This window comes from Scophthalmus maximus, chromosome 11 (assembly GCF_022379125.1).
Source record: "Scophthalmus maximus strain ysfricsl-2021 chromosome 11, ASM2237912v1, whole genome shotgun sequence".
NCBI lineage: Eukaryota > Metazoa > Chordata > Actinopteri > Pleuronectiformes > Scophthalmidae > Scophthalmus > Scophthalmus maximus.
Genome location: NC_061525.1, coordinates 13,611,905 through 13,633,825, shown reverse-complemented (window position 1 = coordinate 13,633,825; position 21,921 = coordinate 13,611,905). Strand labels below are relative to the sequence as shown.

Genomic DNA, 21,921 nt, shown 5'->3' with positions numbered 1-21,921 from the left:
CAAATTTCACTTTCCTCGCTATGTTTGAGGATCACCGCTGCAGTCGGGCAGTATGTTTGTGTGTCACCCACAACGGAGCGAGTGCAGCAGGTCTCTAAGTTGGTCCCACAGAGGGCGCCTCCAGCAGCAGCCATCTTGGAAGTGGTGGTATCGCCCTGGCACGGTATGTTTTTGTCTGCAGGCATTCTGTCTGCCTCACAGTCGCATTGTCTCCAATCTCCAATTTTTTTATTTTCTTTCTCTTTTACAATCTCATCCTCCTCCTCTCCCCATCTCCCCTGCCTCCCTCCTTATCAACCATGCAAATAGTCTCATTTGCAAATGTGGAAAAACAAGTGGGGTGGTGGGGGCGGTGGTGAGATGAACCTCCAGCCGAAGACGGTGCCCCCCTAAACCCACACACACACACACACACACACACACACACACCACCTCCGCCCCTCACCCCATCCTCTCGTTATCCTTCCCAGCTCATTTGAATAAATGAACACCCCTTGATGTCTACCGTGCACATGCATGTACTCTCATGCAAATACACACATTCGCAAGCACATGCAAACCCGAGCAAACGCACACAGACAACCAAACGTATCCAGGCACACTCGACTGTAGTGTAGAAGAGCAGCCGGGAGTATACGTCGTCTTGTGCTCTGCTGCCACGTAGACACACGCTCACGCAGGGACACATCCTCTGATGTGCTGATACACTCACACACATCTGCCACAACAATCGCGCATGCTTGGTTAAAGATAAACACACACCATTGGTCGTCGCCTTCCTCTTAATGTACTGCAGCGCGGTGGCGTGTGGTTCATATTAGCCCAATGCAGAGGGCTCGTTCATACACAGCGGAGCGCAGGGTAAGCTTGGCGGCCCCGCCGAAGAAGAGGGAGCTCTGCGGCGCGTTGCTTGGCTTCCACTGTGTTCGGGGCTGACACACCACACAAACTGCACTTTTTTTTGTGTTTTAAAGTCCATTTTCACTGCCATGGTGTGGTTCTAAAGAATCATAACGACTCCGTTTGACCCATCGTCGAATGATTTACCCTGCAGCTCCTCCAACTACAATCCATTATCGTCATCCCTATTCCTGCAGCTCTCTCCCCATTCTCACTTCGATTCCCTCTGACCTTGTACAGAGCGAGGCAGCGGCACCATTTGGCCTCACCCTCTCCTAATTCTGACCTTGGCAAGGTTTCACCGGGCTGGGGGCTGTGCATTAATACTGGATACATTATTGTTAATATGATCCTTGCATGTAGCCAGTGCCTGAGGGGAGCTGTGATTGTCTCAGCATTAACATCCACATTAACTCATCTGCCTCATCACTCTCTCTCTCCCTGCCCCTCGCCCCTCCCTTTGCGCTCTCTGTTCCTCTCCTGCCCGCTCACCCATTTTCTTCCTCAGTCAACAAACTCTCTTCCACTGTTTCTCCTTCTGCCCTCGCTTCCTATCTCCTTCCCTATCTCCAGGCAACGGCGGAGCGGAGTGATGGAGATGAGTCACGTGGTGCGGTGGTTTTTAGTGGTGTTGTGGCAGCCTGTCCTGGCTCCTGTCCTCGGTGACAGTCACTCGAGCTGTCTGGGAGCTGCTTGCCTGTTCTTTGGCCTGGCTGGCCCAGCTCAGCCTGTCAGCCCCCATGATGATCACTGGCTGACATAGAGTACAACCTGCTTGGTGCTGTCAGGCCGACTCACGTCAGCCCCTTAAGCAGCTTGCCCAGCTGCCTTTTGAAGTCCTGACAGAGGCTTCATGTGTTGCCATAAAGGGCTGCTAGGTGCAAGAGTAGCTTAGTTTGAGTGTCAAGGTGTTGGACGATGTTATATGTCCAGTTTGTCACTGGGAGACGAGGAAGTGCATTGAGGTGCAGAATGCATGATGCAGAGACAGATTAGATTCCCTGAGGGCTGTCAGATTTCTAAACAAGTGTGCCCATCTCGCTCAGCATGCACCATACTCTGCACTTTTAAACTTGACTTACATTTTGCAGCTGGCGGAGTGCATAAAGCTGGAAAAAAAATGCATTAATCTTGGAAAAAATGTAAGTTACACATCCGGATGTGCAGAATAGATGGGGGACGTGCTCCTGTGCACACTATATGTCTCCGTGGTTGTGTGGTGGTGTTTGTGTGGACGTTTGTGGGTCTGTTTGAGAGAGAGATTGACAGAGTGTGCGTGGGTGTGTGTCTTTCCACCTGTTACATAATATAAAGTGGAGGCAGAATGTGCTGCTTCGCCTGCCGTACTACAGCGTTCCCTCAGCGGTGGCTTGATTCCACAACCAGGACTATCTTTGGTAGTCACATTGTACCAGACAGAAAGAGTAATGGTGGAGGTTAGAAGGACATTTGTGTCAAGTAGAAGGTGTTTGGTGATGTCAGACAACTAAAGGTACCGCAAGTGGAGTCTCTATGGTCGGTCTGAAATTGGGTATTTATTTCTCTGTGTGTTGATCATTCAGGTGATGACCTGGATGGCGGCTCTTTGCCCGGACAGTGCTGAAATCTCAGGTGATTGATTTAAAGTATAGTGTAGTATAAGGTGGGGGAAACATTACCACTGGGGCTCCTGATGCTCAAATATAGAGGGTGGAAATATAATGAACTACTGTGGATACTTAAAACATACTCACCGAATAGAGTAGTGCTAAATTTGGATGTTTAGATTGTGTCCTGGTCAGGTGCTACGTTTCAGAGAGAATACATGCAAAGCACAACGTTTAGACTGCCAGTCTGCTGCTTCCATCCTCACATCTCATGTTTAAAACTTTAAAATTGTTTTTTAGTACTACTCGTTTGGTTATTGAAACATTTTGCAATATTTTTATTATAACCAAAGAGATAAGGATGTGTTGGGCAGAGATACATTTCTCTCTCCGTGCGTGTGTTTAATGAATGTATTGACCATCTCTGTTACAAAATAATACAGACCTCTTTTTTAATGAAGTGGAAAATTTCCTTCTGTTTTTATGTCCAGCTATTGTTTGTCTCCCCCCCCACCCCCCAAAAAAATAATAAAAATAAAAAACAAAGAGTTGAGCGCCAGAGTGTCGTAGTGACACAACTGCACAGTGCACATTGACACTTTCCCCTGGAAGGAAACGGAGGCTGCAGCTTCTGCGCGCTCTTTCTCATCGTCCTCCTCCTGGAACTCGCGCTGCCAAATGTCCATAGTCTCTTCCGTCGTGACAGTGGCACGTGGAGCCGAGGACACGTTCACCGTCAATGTTCTGTGCTCACCACTGCACCGACAACACAATGGCAACTGATTTATGGAAATTCCTCAACTGATTTGCATGGAGAACATGCCCAGGCGTGTTCCTCCAACCGTTGTTTTCTAAACTTGCTTGCATATGAAACAACAAGTTATTAAGTTTGCACTTGTAACTCCATCAGCCCCATCGGATGAAACCATCTATCCCGCGCGCGTAATGCAGAGGTCCCAGTGGCTCCCGTTCGGTCCCGCGTATGGCTCACCTCTCCATCACGGCGCATCACTAGGATACGGGGGGTGGGGCGACAGCAGCCTGTCCCGGTGAGGGGAGGAGAGAGCGGGGAGCAGAGGCGGTACTTTCTCCGCGGCTCGTTTCTCAGCGTTGCAGAGTGTGGGACCAGGGCTGGAGAGACCGCCGCCGGGGAGCATCAGCAGAACCAGTCCAGCACGGAGCCTCGCCTGGCCCACCGCTGCGCCGTGCACTCTTCTCGGGGACTGCACAACATTCCTGTGAAATATAACTGCTTTTAATGGCATGTGGCTTGTAACTTTACTTCTGCTGTATTCTTTGCAAGAAGGTAGGTGGGAAAATGTGTCTCTCGGTGTTTGCCTATATCTGCATGCTGTCTCCTGTGATTGCAATTCTGAAGTTGGCTGTGCGTATCCGTCAGCTTCCCAGGTGGATACGTGTTGTTGGATTGAACTGGACACATTCACAAAGGAGGGACAGAGGTGCGGAGTCAAACTCTGAATCACCTTTAGAGGAAGACCTACAACTTTTTCTTAATGTTTTGAGAGGATGCTTTCCCGGTCAGTCTTCATTTCCCCCCCCCCCCCCGAACGAGGGCTGCCATTCCCCTTACGTCCTCATTGTGTCACAATGATTAGCCGGTGATATGATTAAAAATGACAAAAACGGGGCTTCATCACGAACATGAAAATCAATATGCACTTAATTTGGATGACCAACGGCGCAGACCTGACAGAAGTGCTCGCGGTGCTCGTGAAGATTGAAAAAGACAACAGCATTTGCATTTTGCATGATGAATATGTGGTGGAGTCGTGAATATGGAGGCTGTTGAATAGGAGGAGAGGCAGATGAGGATCTGCAGGCGCGCGCGCGCGCACGGATCAGACGGGCGACCTCGAGCGCGCTGAACGTTGCCACAGCTGGATGTTTACTGGCACCCAAGTCCAAGGGGGCAGAGGAGTTTAATGTATTTCTTGACTTTTACACTTGCCCCCCCCCCCAAAAAAAAGAAGAAAAAAAAGAACTCAGTGTGTGTGTGAGAGGGAGTTTGTGCGCGTGAAGGATGGGGGGGGGGGGGGGGGGGGGTCCTAGGGGTTAAAGCATCCTCAGTTCATTGTGTTTAAAGGAAACACTATCGCCCGTTTACGTGTGAGGGTGTTGAAGAGCGTGTGGGTCAATACATTTTATGAGAGACGTGTGAACCGGCGCCGGAGGTATCGAGCGCTGGCCTTTAATTTGTAGATAATGTGCCCCGGTTGGACGTTTGACAGACGAGGCCACATGTAAACACTTTATTTTCTTTGATAAAAGAAACAGGCAGGCGTGCCAGTGGATGGAGATTCAGCTGTTATCATCCCATGGTCTAATTATTCATCCACCATTTTCTGTGGCACCAGATTCCACTGATTGGTTTCGCTCTAAATGCTGCAGATGAGAGAAGAGAATTGTTCTGTTAGTTCTAAATCTTGCCTTAAAGGTTGTTTTTTTTTCTCTCTCTTTTGCTCTGTGTGCATTGCTGTTACTTCCTGACAACCTATAGAGACTATAAAAAAAGAACCAAGACATTTAAATGTTCCTCTTCATATTTACCCGTTTTCTTTACGCACCGGTCCTTAAGTTCAGACGCTTGACTACGAAGCTTATTTGATGATAAATTTGGACCAAATCTCAAACATTGTTTATTTATAGTCGTGGACAGAACGTGTGTCTCCTGGTCCTGGTCTCCATCATTGGCCTTGGCAGTGCCCTCTGCCAGGCTGCAGCTGCGGCGAGGACTTCTGTGCTGTTTTTTGTTGTTGTATGTAATTGGATTACAGGGTTTATTTCGATTATACACTATCGTCCTGTCCCGTGACCGAACTAGATCGGTGTGTGCGCGCGTGTGTGTGTGTGTGTGTGAGAGAGAGAGAGAGAGAGAGAGAGAGAGGAGGAGGGCTGGGGGCTGCAAACAGCCACTGGAGCGGAAAGAGTGCTTGAGATGGGAGAGATGTAGATAACGCAGTGGAAAACAAACTTCCATTTTCCGTTGCTTTCCAACGCCATGTTCCAGTCATGTTGCACGAAGCAGCTGTGATGTGTTGTCTCATGCCGTCAGCTGTGTGTTTCAGATGCATATAATATATGAATAAACTTTATTTTAACGGGCGAACGAGAGGTCTATTATCATACATGCATATGCATTAGTACTGCGTCTTTTTCCTGGCTCGACCGCGCCTCCCAGGATGGCACACACCTCTCTGCTTATATTTCTTCATTTCATTTTGTAATTACATTTCAGATCACACCGCTGCATTCATTTAACAGATTGCATTTTGAAATGTTTTGTTTTTTTGTCGGTCATTAATTCGAGATTCATTCAGTTTGTTGCGATGGTTTGGCTGCATATCAGCACACCTGCCCCCATGCGTGCGAGGAGGAGGCGGGGGAGCAGAGGGATGGATAGATTGATAGATAGATAGATAGAGGGAAAGGAGGGGAGGATACACTCATTTCTCTCTGTCATGATTTGGGAGGTTGCCTGTCATTTTATGGAAATAAAAATTGAGACAAACTCAGCTGTGGACTGTGTGGGGATATAGGCTTTTAAGGCCCGGCAGGCCAGAGCAGGGCCTGAGACATTTGAGAAGGCGTAAATAATTATAACAATGAATGTATTATTTATCTTTTTAAATCGGTTAGAAAAAGGGAATGCATTGCATCGTTACATTTGAGGCGTTTGAATCGGTGATTGTACAAATCTGAAGGAGAAACGTCGCAGAGTGGTGAAGGGGGAGTGAGAGCTCTTGCTATAATTATTAGATCAATTAATGTGATTCCGGTTTCATCCAGTCTTGTTCGACGGGCCTCGCGCAACACACATTCAAGTGAATATTAACACTTGGCCATATGCAATTTGTGCACGCGATGGACTAAGCATCGCTATTTGCCTGCATGTTTAAAAAAAATAATTATCCATTTTTGTGTGTAAAATGTTGTCAATTATGCCATTTAATGCCAGCCCCCCCCCCCCCCCCCCAAGTTAAAATATCCCCCAGATTTCACGACCTTTTCAGTGCACGTGTGAAGTGAAGGGACGGGGTGGGGTGGCTGTCTCCCCTCTGATCCCCATGTGCCATGCTTCAGAGTTCTCATTCCTTTTCCCGTGCGTTTTTGAGACCTGCGCGAACCGCTGATCTGCGGTGATGTAGTTCGACCACGGGCTGTGTGTGAATTGTGAATCCTCCGACTGGAGGAGAAGTGCGTGGAGGAGGAGGAGAGGAGAGGGGGGGCAGTAATTGCGGTATGAGTCAGACTGGAGTCGTTGCGTCTGGGTTGAGGCTTTTTTTGTTTGCGCATGGAAGTTGTACACGGCAGCAACTCCGGAGTTGTTTTGGTCACTTTCGGCTCTCCTTTCAATATCACGCAGTGAAGTCCTGGTGGTCGTATTAGGAGACGGGACATTCTTCAAGATCCGTTCTTTTGGATCTGTCTGATGTAACGTAGAAAAAGCGATACAGATGAAACAATGAATGTGCGTAACTTGGAGTGACAGAGATTATGCACCTATGCACTTTTTCTTTTTAAATTCCACGTATCCAATAAAGTGCCTTGCCGTAATTTCATTTAAACAAAAGTCGTGTCAATAAAGGGGCAGTAATAAGATGAGACCCTTTCGACAACCCCTCAAACATTTTGTCACAAGATCTGCACATGACGATTTATAATTAATAAGTGAAGGCAGTTGTGCCAAATGTAAGATTGATGATTTGGGTGCAGTTCGCCAACCATCGTACCCATGACGCACATCTCCTATTACGCACGATACTTTACACCGTGGGTCTAACGCCCGCGCAGCCCGTCAGTTGCCTCGGAGAGAGCCAGCCCCACAGTAGAATAGCTACATGTCACCCTCACATTAACTTCACCTCCCTCGTTGTGCTACGGCGAGCAAAAGCCCGTTTTCGTTGCCGAGTGTTGGCGCCCTGCGTTTGGCGGTTGAACGGTGCAGCACGAACGCGTCCATCTGAACAAGTCGTCCAGTCTCAGATCCAGTCTGAACATTTTGTGTGTCTTGAAACAACACTTGGTGTTCGATAAGAAACGTCAGTTGTGGTTTTTGCCTTTGTACTTTTATCAGAAAAGAAGGTTTTTATTGTAAAGGCGGATTTTTTAATTTCTCTTAAGTGAAATGAGACTGTGTAAGTTAACAATAGTGCACGTCAGGACTTGGTAAGACGGATAATCTTGCATTGAGTCGATTCAGATTTCATGCACCGCTCCCAAAAAAACAATCCCAACGTTCCCTGTTGGCTCAAATGTCTGTGATTATCATACAGCTACAGACCGTAGCAACACCATGGCACTAAGCTGCCACACAGACAAGTTGACTTTGACCACTCACTCAACAGGTTTTACACACAACAGTAGTGTCCGGTAGCCTGCCGACCTCTCCATTATAGGCACAGAGACATGGGGATTGATTGCTGTGTCTTGAATGACAAAACCCCAAAAACTCCAAACCATCACACAATCATACTTAAGCATCTCGCAGTCATCCTTCTCTTTCACTGCACCCCTCTTCCTCTCTCTTTCTCTCCTGTTCTGCTTACTATCAAACACTTTATGGCCCTGTCTCTGAGGGAGAATAGAAAAAAAACATCTCTACAAATCTGACACTCTCTTCAACAGCGGAAATCATCTTTTTGAAGTGGGAGATGTGAATTTTCAAATGCTGAAATGGCTGCGTAATATTTTACTGATACTGCATAAACTGTGTGAAGGGGTTGTACACCACCTCCCACCCCCTCCCTTCTATATGTGTGTGTGTGCGTGCATGCATGCATGCATACATAGTATATTCAAATCCCTAATATCAGGCCATACAGTTTTTCTTTCTTGACTCCAGTGTTTCTTCCATGACACCATGTTGGAAAATCATTTCCTTTCTGACTGCACACAAAAGCAGAGACACATTGTCATGCAACCCTAATGGTTATCTCAATTTGGAGTCATTGTATAGCAAATGAGCACCCCCTATCAAACATGATCATATCTTCTGCCTATTGTGTCCTGCCATTTTTTTGTAGAATCACTATAAAGACTGTATTGCCACCGACTTCAATGCTTCAGCTGTTATTGGGCTGAATGTGTTTTGTGTGCTGTTATCTGTAGTGCTACATGGTTCGCTGAATAGGAAATGTACTTGCTATTATGAATGTATATGTGCAATCTGAAGCGTGTTTATGTGACTTTGTGTGTGTGTGTGTTTGAAGGAGAGACAGAGTGAAAGCAGGAGGGAGAAGGAGAGGGATTTATAGCCCTGTTTTTCTATGCGCGTAATAGTATGAATCTCTGTGTGTGTGTGTGTGTGTGTGTGTGTGTGTGTGTGTGTGTGTGTGTGTGTGTGTGCGTGTGTGCGTGTGTGCGTGCGTGCGTGCGTGCGTGCGTGCGTGCGTGCGTGCGTGCGTGCGCGCGCGCGCGCGCGCGCGTGTGTGTGTGCGTGCATGTCTGAATGAATGTAGATGAGACAGAAAAAGCTGCATTATGCATAGCGGTTCACCATAGGCAATATCCATGCTTCTCCAGCATACATATTCATACTCCATTTTCATATCCATTGCAAAAACAGGGGGGAAAAGTACAAATGTGTATCTCAAAGAAAGATTTGAGGTTTAAGAAAAACAGAAGACGAAACACATCAGGCAAAAAAAGAGAAGTGAAGGTTAAGAAAAGAGGAGAAAAAAAATGAACAAATTGAAAAAAAGACTGTGATGGGTTCAACCTGACAGGAAAGATGTTTGTGGGCGTTTCAATGTAATCAATGTATTCGTGCTTGAGGAAGGGAAATCAAAATACAGTCCATGAACGGATGAGTACTGCTCCTTTGCTCCTTACTTCTCTGCTGGGGAACGGGTGCAAAGGGAGCCTGGGGCTATGCAGGACTCAGACAACCATCTGAGGTTAGATGTTGCCCAAATAAAGAGGAAAATCTAGGTTAATGCGCTCCATGTTTTTATATTTTTGCTTTACATGAAATATTTACAGTTTATGATAATATTTGACTGATAGTGTTGTTTATTTTAGGTTCCCTGTGCATTTCATTGAAATGTCAAATGTTGGATAATTTTCTCGTGTCCCCAGTCATGCAATTTAATGCAGCTTACTACATTTTCAGATGGCTACAATGAATTTAGTTGGATAATCTAAAGAGTTCAAAGCTCAATGGAGACAGGGAAATAAGAACTTCACTGTTGTCCATCAGAAAGTTACTGCTCTATGTCTATATCATATCACACACAAGCAGCAGCTCCAGCCTGGGAAGCCCTTGTGCCAAGTGACACAATCAATTTCCATACCGTTGTTTTAACATTAAACACTAAACCATGACTCACCAGACACGTAGTCAACGGCGCACATTTTTTCTCTCTCTTCAGGCCGCAATCCCTGTGGTGTAGTCCGGAGTTTGCTTCCGTGTGGCTGTATACGTATGTCTTTGTGTGTGTGTGTGTGTGTGTGTGTGTTTGTGAACCCATTGACCTGAATTTGTTCTGTAGGACAAAGCGATTAGCCATCGCATCATAAGCTGCTGCTTTTTAGAGGTCCGTTTCCCTGCAGGATGCTGATGCTGCAGGATCAACACTGTTTCTCTCCGAGTTTGAGCTGTTGCACCCCTGAGCTGTTTGGAATTACATCACACAATGGGTTAAGCCTTAAACTATTCAACTTGAAGATTTGTTTATCTCTGAACAGATTGTTCAGTCGGGTAGAACGTAAACTTGACCAAACCGACTACAGTGCCTGCACCTTGACAATTCCAGGATCACCTGGTCTTGTAAGCATTCACGTGTGCAGCCACAGGTCTACCAGGACCACAGTTTCTCTGTGATGCAATGCTATCAAACAATTCCACCAAGACGACCGCATCCATCAAATATGTAAAAATGACTTTGTGCTTCAACCTGTGAGGGTTTACATTTGGCAAAAATGTCCTCTAGTCTGAAGCATAACGTTATTGTGTGATTACCAGTAATTGGCAACACGAATCTTGAATGATGTTATGATTTCTTTTGTCAGGGCCTAAACAGCTAGAGCTTTTTCTTTTTCTCATGAAAATGTTCTGCTTCTAAAAACAGCATTTGTCATCAGAGAGTAGCAGGTCACTGTCATCACATTATCATTTCCTCCTTACTTGCTATGTAGTATGGAAACGTGTGTGTGTGTGTGTGTGTGTGTGTGTGTGTGTGTGTGTGTGTGTGTGTGTGTGTGTGTGTGTGTGTGTGTGTGTGTGTGTGTGTGTGTGTGTGTGTGTGTGTGTGTGTGTGTGTGTGTGTGTGTGTGTGTGTGTGTGTGTGTGTGTGTGTGTGTGTGTGTGTGTTACCAACTAGCAGCACATTGTGGCACTCTCCTTGGTGCTGAAAATGCAGATCAGTCAGTCTTGCAGCCTGGGAGAGAGATTGACATGGATTTTGGATGGTAGGAAGAATTGAACCTGACCTGAATTTGGATTTTTGAACACTGAGGATCTGCTCCAATTTTAGCTGCTAGGCAGGAGAACAGTCATTCTCCACCTCCTCAGCATCTCCCCCGTGCTCGTACACACATGCACTTACAGTCTCGTGCTCATGCACATCCACCTGAGCAGCGATCACAGCGCTTTACCGCACGCCTCAGCCCCCGCTGTCGGCTGTGTTTGACATCAAGAATGGAGGCAGTCATTTAACATTAACCTCTCGATCCCTTTGACCTTACCACACGCAGACGCACATACTCACTGACTGTGTTGCATCCAAACACCTTTGCACTGGAGCACCTTTACCTCAACCAGCCACCCGTGTCCTGTCTACAGTATTGTACTCCCGCCCGGCTCCCTAAACTCTCCTGTCGCTCTACACCCACACATGGATGAAAACCAGGGAAGTTGGACATTGGCCTCCCACGGCAGTGCGATTATAGAGAGGATAGACGGTGTGTGTGTTAAATGTGAGAGGAGATTATGTGGGTTTAACTCTCTACGTCTGGCATACAAATTGCAATCACATAACATTGCCTGTCGCTAATGTGGCTGGAAAAAGTGTATTCTGGGAAGGGTAAAAGACTGATAGCAGGCGCGAACCAAAAAGACAAAAAAAAGAAAGAACTCAAAAAGGTTCAATAGAGGGATGCACATATCTGCACAAAGATAGTGAAAGTCACCTGATGACAGTTTGGGTTTTATACCTAATCTTTGCATTTCACTTTTGAGCCTTTGCTCATGTGATTCATCCCATTCATGACATTTTATTAATGTCATTATGTCATTGCATATTGCTGACTAAACTGGACAGCACAGATTCAAACAATGGACTTTTGTATCTAGACGTAGCTTTGTACTTACCTATGTTCTAACCATGTTACAGCCAATGGGATTCTGGTTTTCATTTAATAGCCGGTTACTAATGATATCCATTGATGTGGAGGATCTCTAGAAATTAGAGCCTGAATGACGTCTGATAGTTTCTTTATATCTCCATTGATGTGTCTTAGCCAACACCCCATTTCCTCCCAGCACAGAGAGAATTAAAGAGATAGGGCTAATCCAGGCATTGTTGACACAATCCAGGAAAAGGGATTAATTAAGTATCATTGTCTGAGAAGAAAATTCTCTAGCTCAGGGCACAGCGTCTACCCCTGGCCTCGAGCCAAGCTGAGCTCAGCACTTCTTTACACTCCTCTATACCCCCAACACACACACAAGCACACACACACACACACACACACACACACACACACACACGCACAGAAACACACAGAAACACACAGATCTTAAGAAGCCTCGAAACCCAAATCTATACTTGGAGAGGGCATATTGAGAGCGAGGATATGTGGTGGTCTAGCTCCCCTAAGACAACTTATCTTGCAGCAGCTCTCCATGTACAGCTTTGTTTTACAGCAAAAAACTGCAGTATCCGCCACCTCCTCAGACGGAGGCCTTGCTGAGGCCTTCGGTAGGCCGAAGACATGAAGTAGTTTACTATTACTTTGTTTTCCTGGTGACGACCGATACCAACAACCAACAGTTAAAATTAAGTGTGTGGTGGTGGTTGGGGTCAGGGTTGAGTTTTGTGACCCACAAAACTCAAATTAATTCCATAGTTGCAGAAATAACGACGGGCATTTACGTTTTCACTTGGCAACGCTTTATGTTTGAGTAGATGCTCCCTCTTCTAATATACCTGCCTGACATGAATGTTGCCACTTAACAACTAACCAACTCTGTCTCCCTTCCTCTCATCCCAACAGTCAACAGTGAGGATGTTGCCTCTACGCGGCTGTACTTTGTGAACGCCTCCCTGCAGCGGGTGACCTTCTCCAGCTCGGTGGGGGTGTCCCTGCCCTGCCCTGCGGGCGGCGCCCCCCATGCCGTCCTGCGCTGGTACCTTGTCGCCGGAGACGACATTTACGACGTGCCCCATATCCGCCACGTGCATGCCAACGGCACCCTCCAGCTCTACCCCTTTTCTCCCTCCGCCTATAACAGCATTATCCACGACAATGAGTACTTCTGCACTGCAGAGAACCAGGCAGGCAAGATCCGAAGCCCCAGCATCCACGTCAAAGCAGGTGAGTGTTATCAAACAGTCAAAGGGGTATTTGATTTTCCAGCGGAATTTTTTTCCCCCCAACTCAGCACATCAACACACAAGTCAAACTACCATGAAATCTTTTATATGACATCATCAAATGAAGCTTGTAGCAGTTTAATCTTCATTTCAATTTATGTTTCAAGCCCCGAAAACAGCATCTAATGGTTTTGTAATCTGCAAAGCTGATAACAATTGGGCTATTTTCAGCCATGCAGACAGCCCCTGCACCCCAACAGCATTTAACTCGGACAGTAGCGGCCTTTCCTGGATTCCTCACGTTTTGCTGCGAAAAACTCATTCATGGACTTGCACAGTCTTTAAAGGTCAATTTACTCCAATTTAGTATTGGACCTCTCATTAAGACTGGGGACGCCCAAGAGAAAGATTGAAATTAAAGATTTAAAAAAAATGGGCCCAAAACAAAGCATCTGAGGCTGAGATCATCTTCCCTATTATGAATCAGTCTTAAAAAAAAATTTAAAACACTGAATCATACAAAAACTCAATATTGTCTTTCAAGTATACCCCTACTCCTGGAATAACACCCGAATTTTTTGGAAAATATATGTCTCCAGTCTGTAACAAAACTTTTACATGTCTCAATTGAGACACGTTCGAGATAACCCTGAAGACATTCAGACTTTGAAAAACTCCTTCTAGAGCCACATAAGAGATTAATAAACTAAGCTGAAGGTTATACCTAAAATAATTACTTTTCTCTCATTCCTAAATACTTCACTTTTTATGTATTTCACAATACAAAAAAAATGCCTGAATACACAGTTGGAGGCAATTTACTTTGGCACACTTACAACAGCATTACCTAGCTACGGCCCAGTACATGTTAATATGGTCACCCAAATGGTCATATTGACAAACTAAACCAACAACTTCTCTCAGTAGGGGTGAAGTATCCCAAAACGCCACATCTTGACCCTGTGGATTAAAAATCCTCTGGAAGACAGGCACCGCCACATAGACAGTTGGTTTGGTGACCTGTCCGCACTCCCTGCCAAGGTCAAAGCTGGAGAGAGGTGTTGAACACGCTGAGGGAAGGTGTTACTGCTCTTACACACACACACACACACACACACACACACACACACACACACACACACACACACACACACACACACACACACGTGTGTAAACGTCAGAAACACATGCATATGACCTAATATGATACACAATGTGGGTACACGTGTATACAACAGACACGCAAGCACGTATGTTCACACTGTTCACATGCACATCCGTGCGCTTGAAGACACACACACACACACACACACACACACACACACACACACACACACACGCACACACACACAAACACACTAAAATGCACACCAGTCTGGGCATACCTCATGCCAGCAAGCCTCCTGTCTCCCAGTCTCTCCATCTGTCCATGGACTGGAAAGTCCCCTAACCACACACACACACACACACACACACACACACACACACACACACACACACACACACACACATAACCATTTTCATCAAGCTGGCTCTTGGTATTTAGTTGCCAGCTCTTTGTCGGGGTGTGTGGCAAAAAAAAAATTTGGAGAGTCGGCTACAGATTTTCAGGTCTTGGTAATAGTCAGGCAGATATTTTGACTGCTTTGTAGAAACAGTTAGCAGTTCCCTACCACACACAGACGTATGAACAAAATGATTTACCAAAATTCTGCTGTATTCGCTAAAGACAAACCAACCATGCACCAATATGGCCTGTATGGTCCCCATAGGAAGACAGCATGAGAGTGACCTTCTAGCCAGCCTCAGTGTTGGGATGACCTTCCCTCCCAAATAATTACAACAATTAATCAATTAAATGCTGAGGCAACCACAACTCCACAGCTCCATAACCAGGGGCTCACGTGCATGTGTGTGCACCTCATTACCTCCAGAGTCCCCCGCACACACACACACACACACACACATGTAAACCCACATGCTCATTCACACACATACACATTCCCGCAGTTGCCATGGGCGACAGAGGCGTGAGCGCCAGGGTGTGGCATGCCCAGTCTCAGGTGGCGCAGGAGAATGATGACAGCCGACAGCTCGCAGTGTGACACCCCCCCAAAAGAATCTGCCCCCACCCCCCATCACCATCCGTCTCATTCTCCTTCCCTCTCTCTCTCTCACTCTCTCGCTCTCTCTCTTTCTCTCTCTCTCCCTTCACATCTTCACATCTCTCTATCCCTCCCCCTCTTTCTCACCCTCGCCCATGCATGCTGATTGCAGTCCAATAATAGTACTAGCACCTGTCTGGATAGCTCTACATTTATTTTCCTGTGTATGTTTTTGTTTGCGTCAGTTCAACCAATCTAGTTTTCTGTATTTACATTTCCTCCAGCTTCTTTGAGCGTGCCAATCCACAGCACACATTCATTTTTGGTTTAAAAATGTTTTGTTGAAATATTTCAGAACAAGATTTGAGTGACAGCCAAACAGGCTTTGAATGATAATTACTTTTTGGACATGATCTATTTTAGTGATTTTACTTTGAGAATCATATGCTGTAGTGTACAGTATCGGATGCAGGTTCATTTCGAGACAAAAAAGTATCATTGCAGTGTCTTGCAGGTTTTAGCTCCTTGACTACAAATAATGTGTACTCACTGCTCAATACTGCAGATAAATTTTGAGTACATGTTGTAGATTTCGGAGGTTTGTATTTCTTTTGAGCCACTGCCATTAGTTTCTGTTAATTTAAATCAGCTAACAAACTAGTTACATTATTTTCAAAAATCTAAAACCCCTCTTGAAGATTTTTTTTTTCTTTCTCAATTACTCCAACCCTGTACCACAACCATGTGCACATATGCAAACGTATTAATGGATGAAATGATGTGTGCTGTATATTTTTTATTACACTTTGTCTCTAATTTTTATGAAAATTACTGTCCTGTTTGACATTTTGGACCCAGAGGAAGCTCTTTTGTCCATTTCATTTGAATATTTAAAAGGGAGCTCAATCAAACAAATGTGCTAGTTAGTTTTCTAATATGCAAAAATATAAAATGCTTTGTCAGAAGTTACAATTTACATACACATGCTGTGTGTGGTAAATTATCTTGATAACATGAGGCTGTACTGACAATTCTGAGTTTCATTCCTAAAACATGTCTTTCAGGTTCTTCTTTTACGTCCCCGTCACTTGGCTGACATGGAAATATTAGCTTTTTTACTTGTTGGATTTAGATGTCTCATCAGCAGTTAACTGGTTATTTTTGATTGTACGTGATAACACTATTTGCCAATCTGAAAGTTTTCGGAGTGGGATTGCGGATACAATACGTTTTGGAAGAAAAAAGGAGGGATGTAGTGGACTCTTTTCATGTCATTCCCTCTCTAATCAGTTTGGTTTTAGATATTGCTTTATTTTTACACAGGATATATTTTGATCAAAAGAACTACCACATTGGGTAATGACTAAAGAGCGTTAAATAAATATAGGCCCTGTTTGGCCCTTGAATTTGTTGAAAAATTCCCCTTTAGTGATTGAGCTTGACACAATTTTTTTAAAGTGTGCACTATCTGCAGCAGTTTGGCTGTATCTATAGTGTATTTTACTTATATTATATCACTCTTGTATTCTCCTCTCCTCTCCTGTTTACAGTGCATTTTCATTTTCACCCACAAGTCAGAGGACCCAACAACAAATATCTGACTTTACTCTAAAAATGAAAGCACACCTTTTGCACACACAGTGAGTCATCATTATCACTTTGCGCAAGTGTTCTGCCTGAAACCCATGGTTTCATGTTTTGTGCACCCAACACCTCCTTACGAAAACTTGATAAAATGAAATGAGAACACCTGTTAAATGAGATCACCTCATCCCCCCTTTGTCCCGACTATAACACACAAACCTGCGTGTGCTCGGCCCAAGACAGCAGGTGGTGAGATCCCCTTCCTCCATCTGCCCTCCTCATCTCTTCTCTGGCTGACATTTCCTCACTAATACAATAAGTAGGGTCCATGAACCTGATACACAAGGACTGCTTTTCTTATCCATTTAATAATGAAACCTTCATCCACTCATTACTTCTGTATATCATTATTTTGCTCCTTCTCTCTTTCTCCTTGTCTGTGTTTTTGCTGCTCGCTTTATGAATAAGTAAATGCAGTATTTGGTTTCCCCATCGTTAATTATTGAAGCGACAGTGATACAGGACTTGCCTCCCAGTGCACCCAGTGCACCAGACCCATGTTTTAGCTCGTTCCTAGGCAACCAGGCTGCATATAGTCAGGCATCAGTAACATCCTAATGATTCTGCTGCGCATGCGATGAGGGGGAGTGCAATTTACAGACAAATCAGTTGGTTATTTGCATCCTGTCACAAGGCTTAGGAGAATGAATATGTAATGTTTCCACCCCCCCGTGTCTTTCAAATCTTGGCAGAGAAACGTGTGTTAAAGGACAATACTATCACAACATTGCCTCTTATTGAAGCTGGTTACATGGTTGTGTACCAGGGCTTGTTGCCATACAGGGCTTATTTGACTGGTTTTAATGAGGACAGGAGTGGCTATAAGAGGTTGGCAAGTGTAGGACAAGCTGGGGTCAAAGCACAGGATGTACAAACCTGAGGTGACCTTGACTGGTTTTGAACCTCTGCTGTAATGACTGTCATCATTGCACCAAACATTTACAAGCTGACAAGCTGATTTTAAACACTCTGTGAGAGGCTCAGTGGGCACCGGGGATTTTCCCCTGCTATTGAGAAGAGGCAGCAGGGTCAGTCAGAGAGTTAATAAATGATTGAGAGAATTGGCTCGGCCACAACAGGCGAGGCTACTCAGTCGATTCTGACTATTGATCCGCAGGTAGATGGCATCAATGACAGGCAGGGGCTGTTTAAATGAAGAATTGAAATGAAGACTCGATCTGAATTATTTGTCCTTTAGCTCTGATGTGTTTACAAATGAGGCTTCAGCTCAGATTAGTGGACCGTGTGTCAGGTGACCAATGTGATATGCTCTCCAGAGGATTTCTTACTGAAGCCATCAATTTAGCTGAGATACAAAGTGGCATGGCAGCACCACAAGTGGGGCCATTGTGTCTTATTCTGTATAATGCAAGGTTAACAATTTTGACAGAATAGCCCCTGCTCTACACCAATCATTAGTCCTTCCGTCAGCGAAGGAAAAAAAAGAAGGGTTCAAGGTTCAGCCGGCTATGAAAAAGTAGAACGATGTGAAGGCAACGGGCAGAATCAGACAACGACTTGGGAGATTAAACCTCGAACTTTAAGGTTCTCTGCACCATTTGGACAAGGACACTGACTTTGGTTCCACTGGGTTCCAGTGACAGTGGCGGCTGGCATAAAGCATTATTAATGACCGAGGGAACTGGCCTTCAGGCTAGGCGTTAATTATATCACTGGAGAGCTGGGGGAGAGGGTGAACACACGGGAAGGTGGGGCCGCGTTGTGTAAGTGTGTGTTTGTGTGTCGCTGTGTGTGTGTGTTTTACATTGTTAAGCTATTATTGTCCTCATTTCTAAGGGAGGCATGGTTGATGTCTTAGAGTAACTGCGGAAATATTTTTGCAACTTCCCTTCATGCAAAGGAAATCAGGTTATAGTGGGAGCCGGAGCCCACACAGGTCAGCTCAGTTCACAAAGCACAGCTCCCCGTTCATTCAGTCAGGCAAGCATGCCCTGGAACTTCCTGTCTCTCCTCCTCACCAAAATAATCCATTAATTTAATTTCACTTGATTTCATTTATCTAATGAAAATCCATGCTCTGATTCAGCATTTCACATTCCTCACTAATCTAAATGTGACAGAGTTAACTGGAGAGATAATTTGGTTAGCTACAGGCTACTGTTTTCATCATTAAGCCCGTCTTAATCACCACCATCCTTTCTGTACTCTGGCACAGATTCACAGCCTAGTGCTCCGCATGCCATGTGCAGAGGGTGTGTTTTTGCTGCCTGGCGCCTGCATGTGACAGTTCCTGTCAGCTGTGAGCAACCCTCCTCTCCTCGCCGTCTCATAGCATCTGTGGCGTTGTTCTTTAAGAGGCATAGGGCCACTCACTGTGCATCCTCTTCAACGTGGCTCCGAGTCAGCCCTTCTTACAGTCAGATACTGGGGCTGGAGAGAGAAACGTTGACCTAATGCGGTGGGACAGGACACCGGGCAAGTTTGTTTACAGGACCTGCCCCTGCTTTTACCACGGATTAAACGGGAGCCGAAGGATTGTTAACTCTATCGCGTCACAACGAGCAATGAAGAGGAATTCATTTTTACTCTCTGTATACGTACTGTGCTGACACAATGAGTCAGAAAAATAAACTGGCAATACATTTGATTACTGTTTGATTATTGTTGATGAGTAATTTATCAAGAAAATAGTCCAAATACTTTCTGGTTCTGCAGTTAAAAAACAATAATATTCTCTCACATTTTCTTTACTGTTGTTTGGGCTAGATAAGCCACATGAATATGTCACTTTGGGCTGTGGGAAGTGAAACGTTATACCACTACCAATCATTTTGCCAAAATACAACTATGCATTGTAAAACCATACCAATCTGCCAATAGATTGGTATCCTAAAGTTCTAAAATGCTGAACATTTGCTGGTTCCAGCTTTGCAAATGTGAAAAGTTTTGATTTATGTCATTATTCATTGAATATCTTGAAGACATGATCTTGGGCTCTGGGAAAATGTGGTAGAAATTTTAAATTATTTCCTGTCAACAAATTTATCAAAATAATCATGACTTGCAGCCCTAATTTAATAACGCAAAGATGTGTTTGTAATTTTCACTTAAATCCCTTCGTCATCGAGTAAAACTAAAAGATCAAAGTTCATAGAGCCTTTTCTCCCTTTCTAAAACATCCACTATAATACCACCAGCCAACATCCCTCCTATGACTAACTTCAGCTCTTTTCTCCACACACCAGTTTTCAGGGAGCCCTACACAGTCCGTGTGGCCGACCAGCGCTCCATGCGGGGTAATGTTGCCGTGTTCAAGTGCCTCATCCCCTCAGCTGTCCAGGAATACGTCAGCGTGGTGTCTTGGGAGAAAGACACTGTCTCCATCATCCCAGGTAGGAAATTCAGCCCAAGATTCTCAAAGTTAATCTCACCTTGTGTTACTGTCCCTTTGCAATTCTGCCTCTCTTGTTGAAACGCACTGTCTCTGCAAACTCCATTCAAACAACCCTGTGGGTTTTATTTGGCTGAGTGTGTGCTCACTGTGTTTGATCAGATGGTGGGTAATAATGGAATGCAAATGATCGTGTCATCCCAATATGTCAGTGGACTCAGCAACATTTGCCCTTAGGGAAATGAGAAATGTCTCCTGTTATTTAAATCCCGAACCACAAATCCAGAGCCGTGTCAGTATCTTAAAAAAAAAAGTCGTTTTCTCTCCAGTTTTAACGTAATGGAGATTTCCTACTCATTTGCCCTGCTTGTTGACAGTCTTTAATCAATACTAATCAATTTATTGGTGCGACTGACATCTCCTGTTTTGTCAGTGAGAGAAGATGGAGGGAGGTTTAAAAAATGGTCCAATCATTCAAGTCTGATGAAATGGCCTTTGCCTGGCACTTCCCTTGCTCTTCACTCACTAACTGACACCACTGTGGTTAATAGCTGTGTTACAGGGATAAATCAGACATTAGTAGACGTGTGTGTGTGTGTGTGTGTGTGTGTGTGTGTGTGTGTGTGTGTGTGTGTGTGTGTGTGTGTGTGTGTGTGTGTGTGTGTGTGTGTGTGTGTGTGTGTGTGTGTGTGTGTGTGTGTGTGTGTGTGTGTGTGTGTGTGTGTGTGTGTGTGTGTGTGTGTGTGTGTGTGTGTGTGTGTGTGTGTGTGTGTAGGACAGAGTGGGCGGGGGGGTGGGGTGTCTAATTTGATGAGTGATAGATCTGTTCAGTTGCTCATCACAGTCACCCAAAAGAGAGCAGCCACACCTCTAGGGCTCTGCTGTGTCTGGAGCTGTTCTCTCTGCTTCATTTTATCCTCTTTTCAAATCATTCACTGTTTTACTGTAGAATAATATTACTAGTTTGAAAGACTTTAGAGACTCCTACTTGCCGCTGCATGTCTGTGTATTGGTGTTTATGCGTATTGTGCGTGTGTGTGTGTGTGTGTGTGTGTGTGTGTGTAGGCATGTGCAGTGCAGTGTTAACATTTGCTCCATGGAGCAATGGCAAATTGCAGGGTGTCAGATGAGACTGTTCAGGTCAGATGATACGTACTTCGGCCTCTGCCCCTTTTCTCGCTCTCTGATACCGAGCAGCCCTTTCATCTCTCAATAGTGTGTGCGAGTGTGTGTAGAGCGGTATGTGTGTCTGCATTTGTGTTGCTCTTTGTAGGGCTCTGTCCTTCACACGGGAGCACTCATTGATCCAGCACAGTGTGTGTGTGTGTGTGTGTGTGTGTGTGTGTGTGTGTGTGCGCACACACGTGCGTGCTGGCGTGCATACGTGTGTGGCCTGAGGGGGGTTTCCAGTCTGGATCGATAAAGCTTGCTGTTGGATTCCCCTCTCTCTTGTCACGGATCCCTCAGTGTGAGAGTGGTGAGAGCGGGCCAGTGTGTTTGACTGATAGCTCTGTGCATCAGTGTGTGTGTGTTTGTACAAGCCGCTGTATCATGGCTGTGTGGTAAGAGCTCAGTGGGAGTATGTTATTGACCAACTGATGGACTTGTTCAGTAAAACATGCACATATGAACTAGCAAGATCGTGTGTGTGAGAATGGCCACACACACGCACATGGCCACACTTTCAGTGGCTAATAAGCCTATCAGGACAATAGTTTACCCTTTGAACCTTTGAGTATTATGAAGCTCATTATGTTTACAAAATATGCTTATCAATA

General features: G+C 45.0%; 1 protein-coding gene across 3 annotated transcripts in view; it reads left to right on the top strand.

Moving 5' to 3' along the window:
• Positions 1–3,591: 3,591 nt before the first annotated feature.
• Positions 3,592–21,921, top strand: part of LOC118299662 (Down syndrome cell adhesion molecule-like protein 1 homolog) — an 89,936-nt gene continuing 71,606 nt past the window's right edge. For all 3 annotated transcript variants that reach the window (XR_007031715.1, XM_035623561.2, XM_035623560.2), the window contains exons 1-3: positions 3,592–3,792; positions 12,723–13,043; positions 19,998–20,144. Coding sequence is in view for 2 of the 3 variants with exons in the window: in XM_035623561.2 (XP_035479454.1) it covers positions 3,750–3,792; positions 12,723–13,043; positions 19,998–20,144 (511 nt within the window). In the remaining variant the exon portion in view is untranslated. The remainder of the gene's footprint in view (positions 3,793–12,722; positions 13,044–19,997; positions 20,145–21,921) is intronic.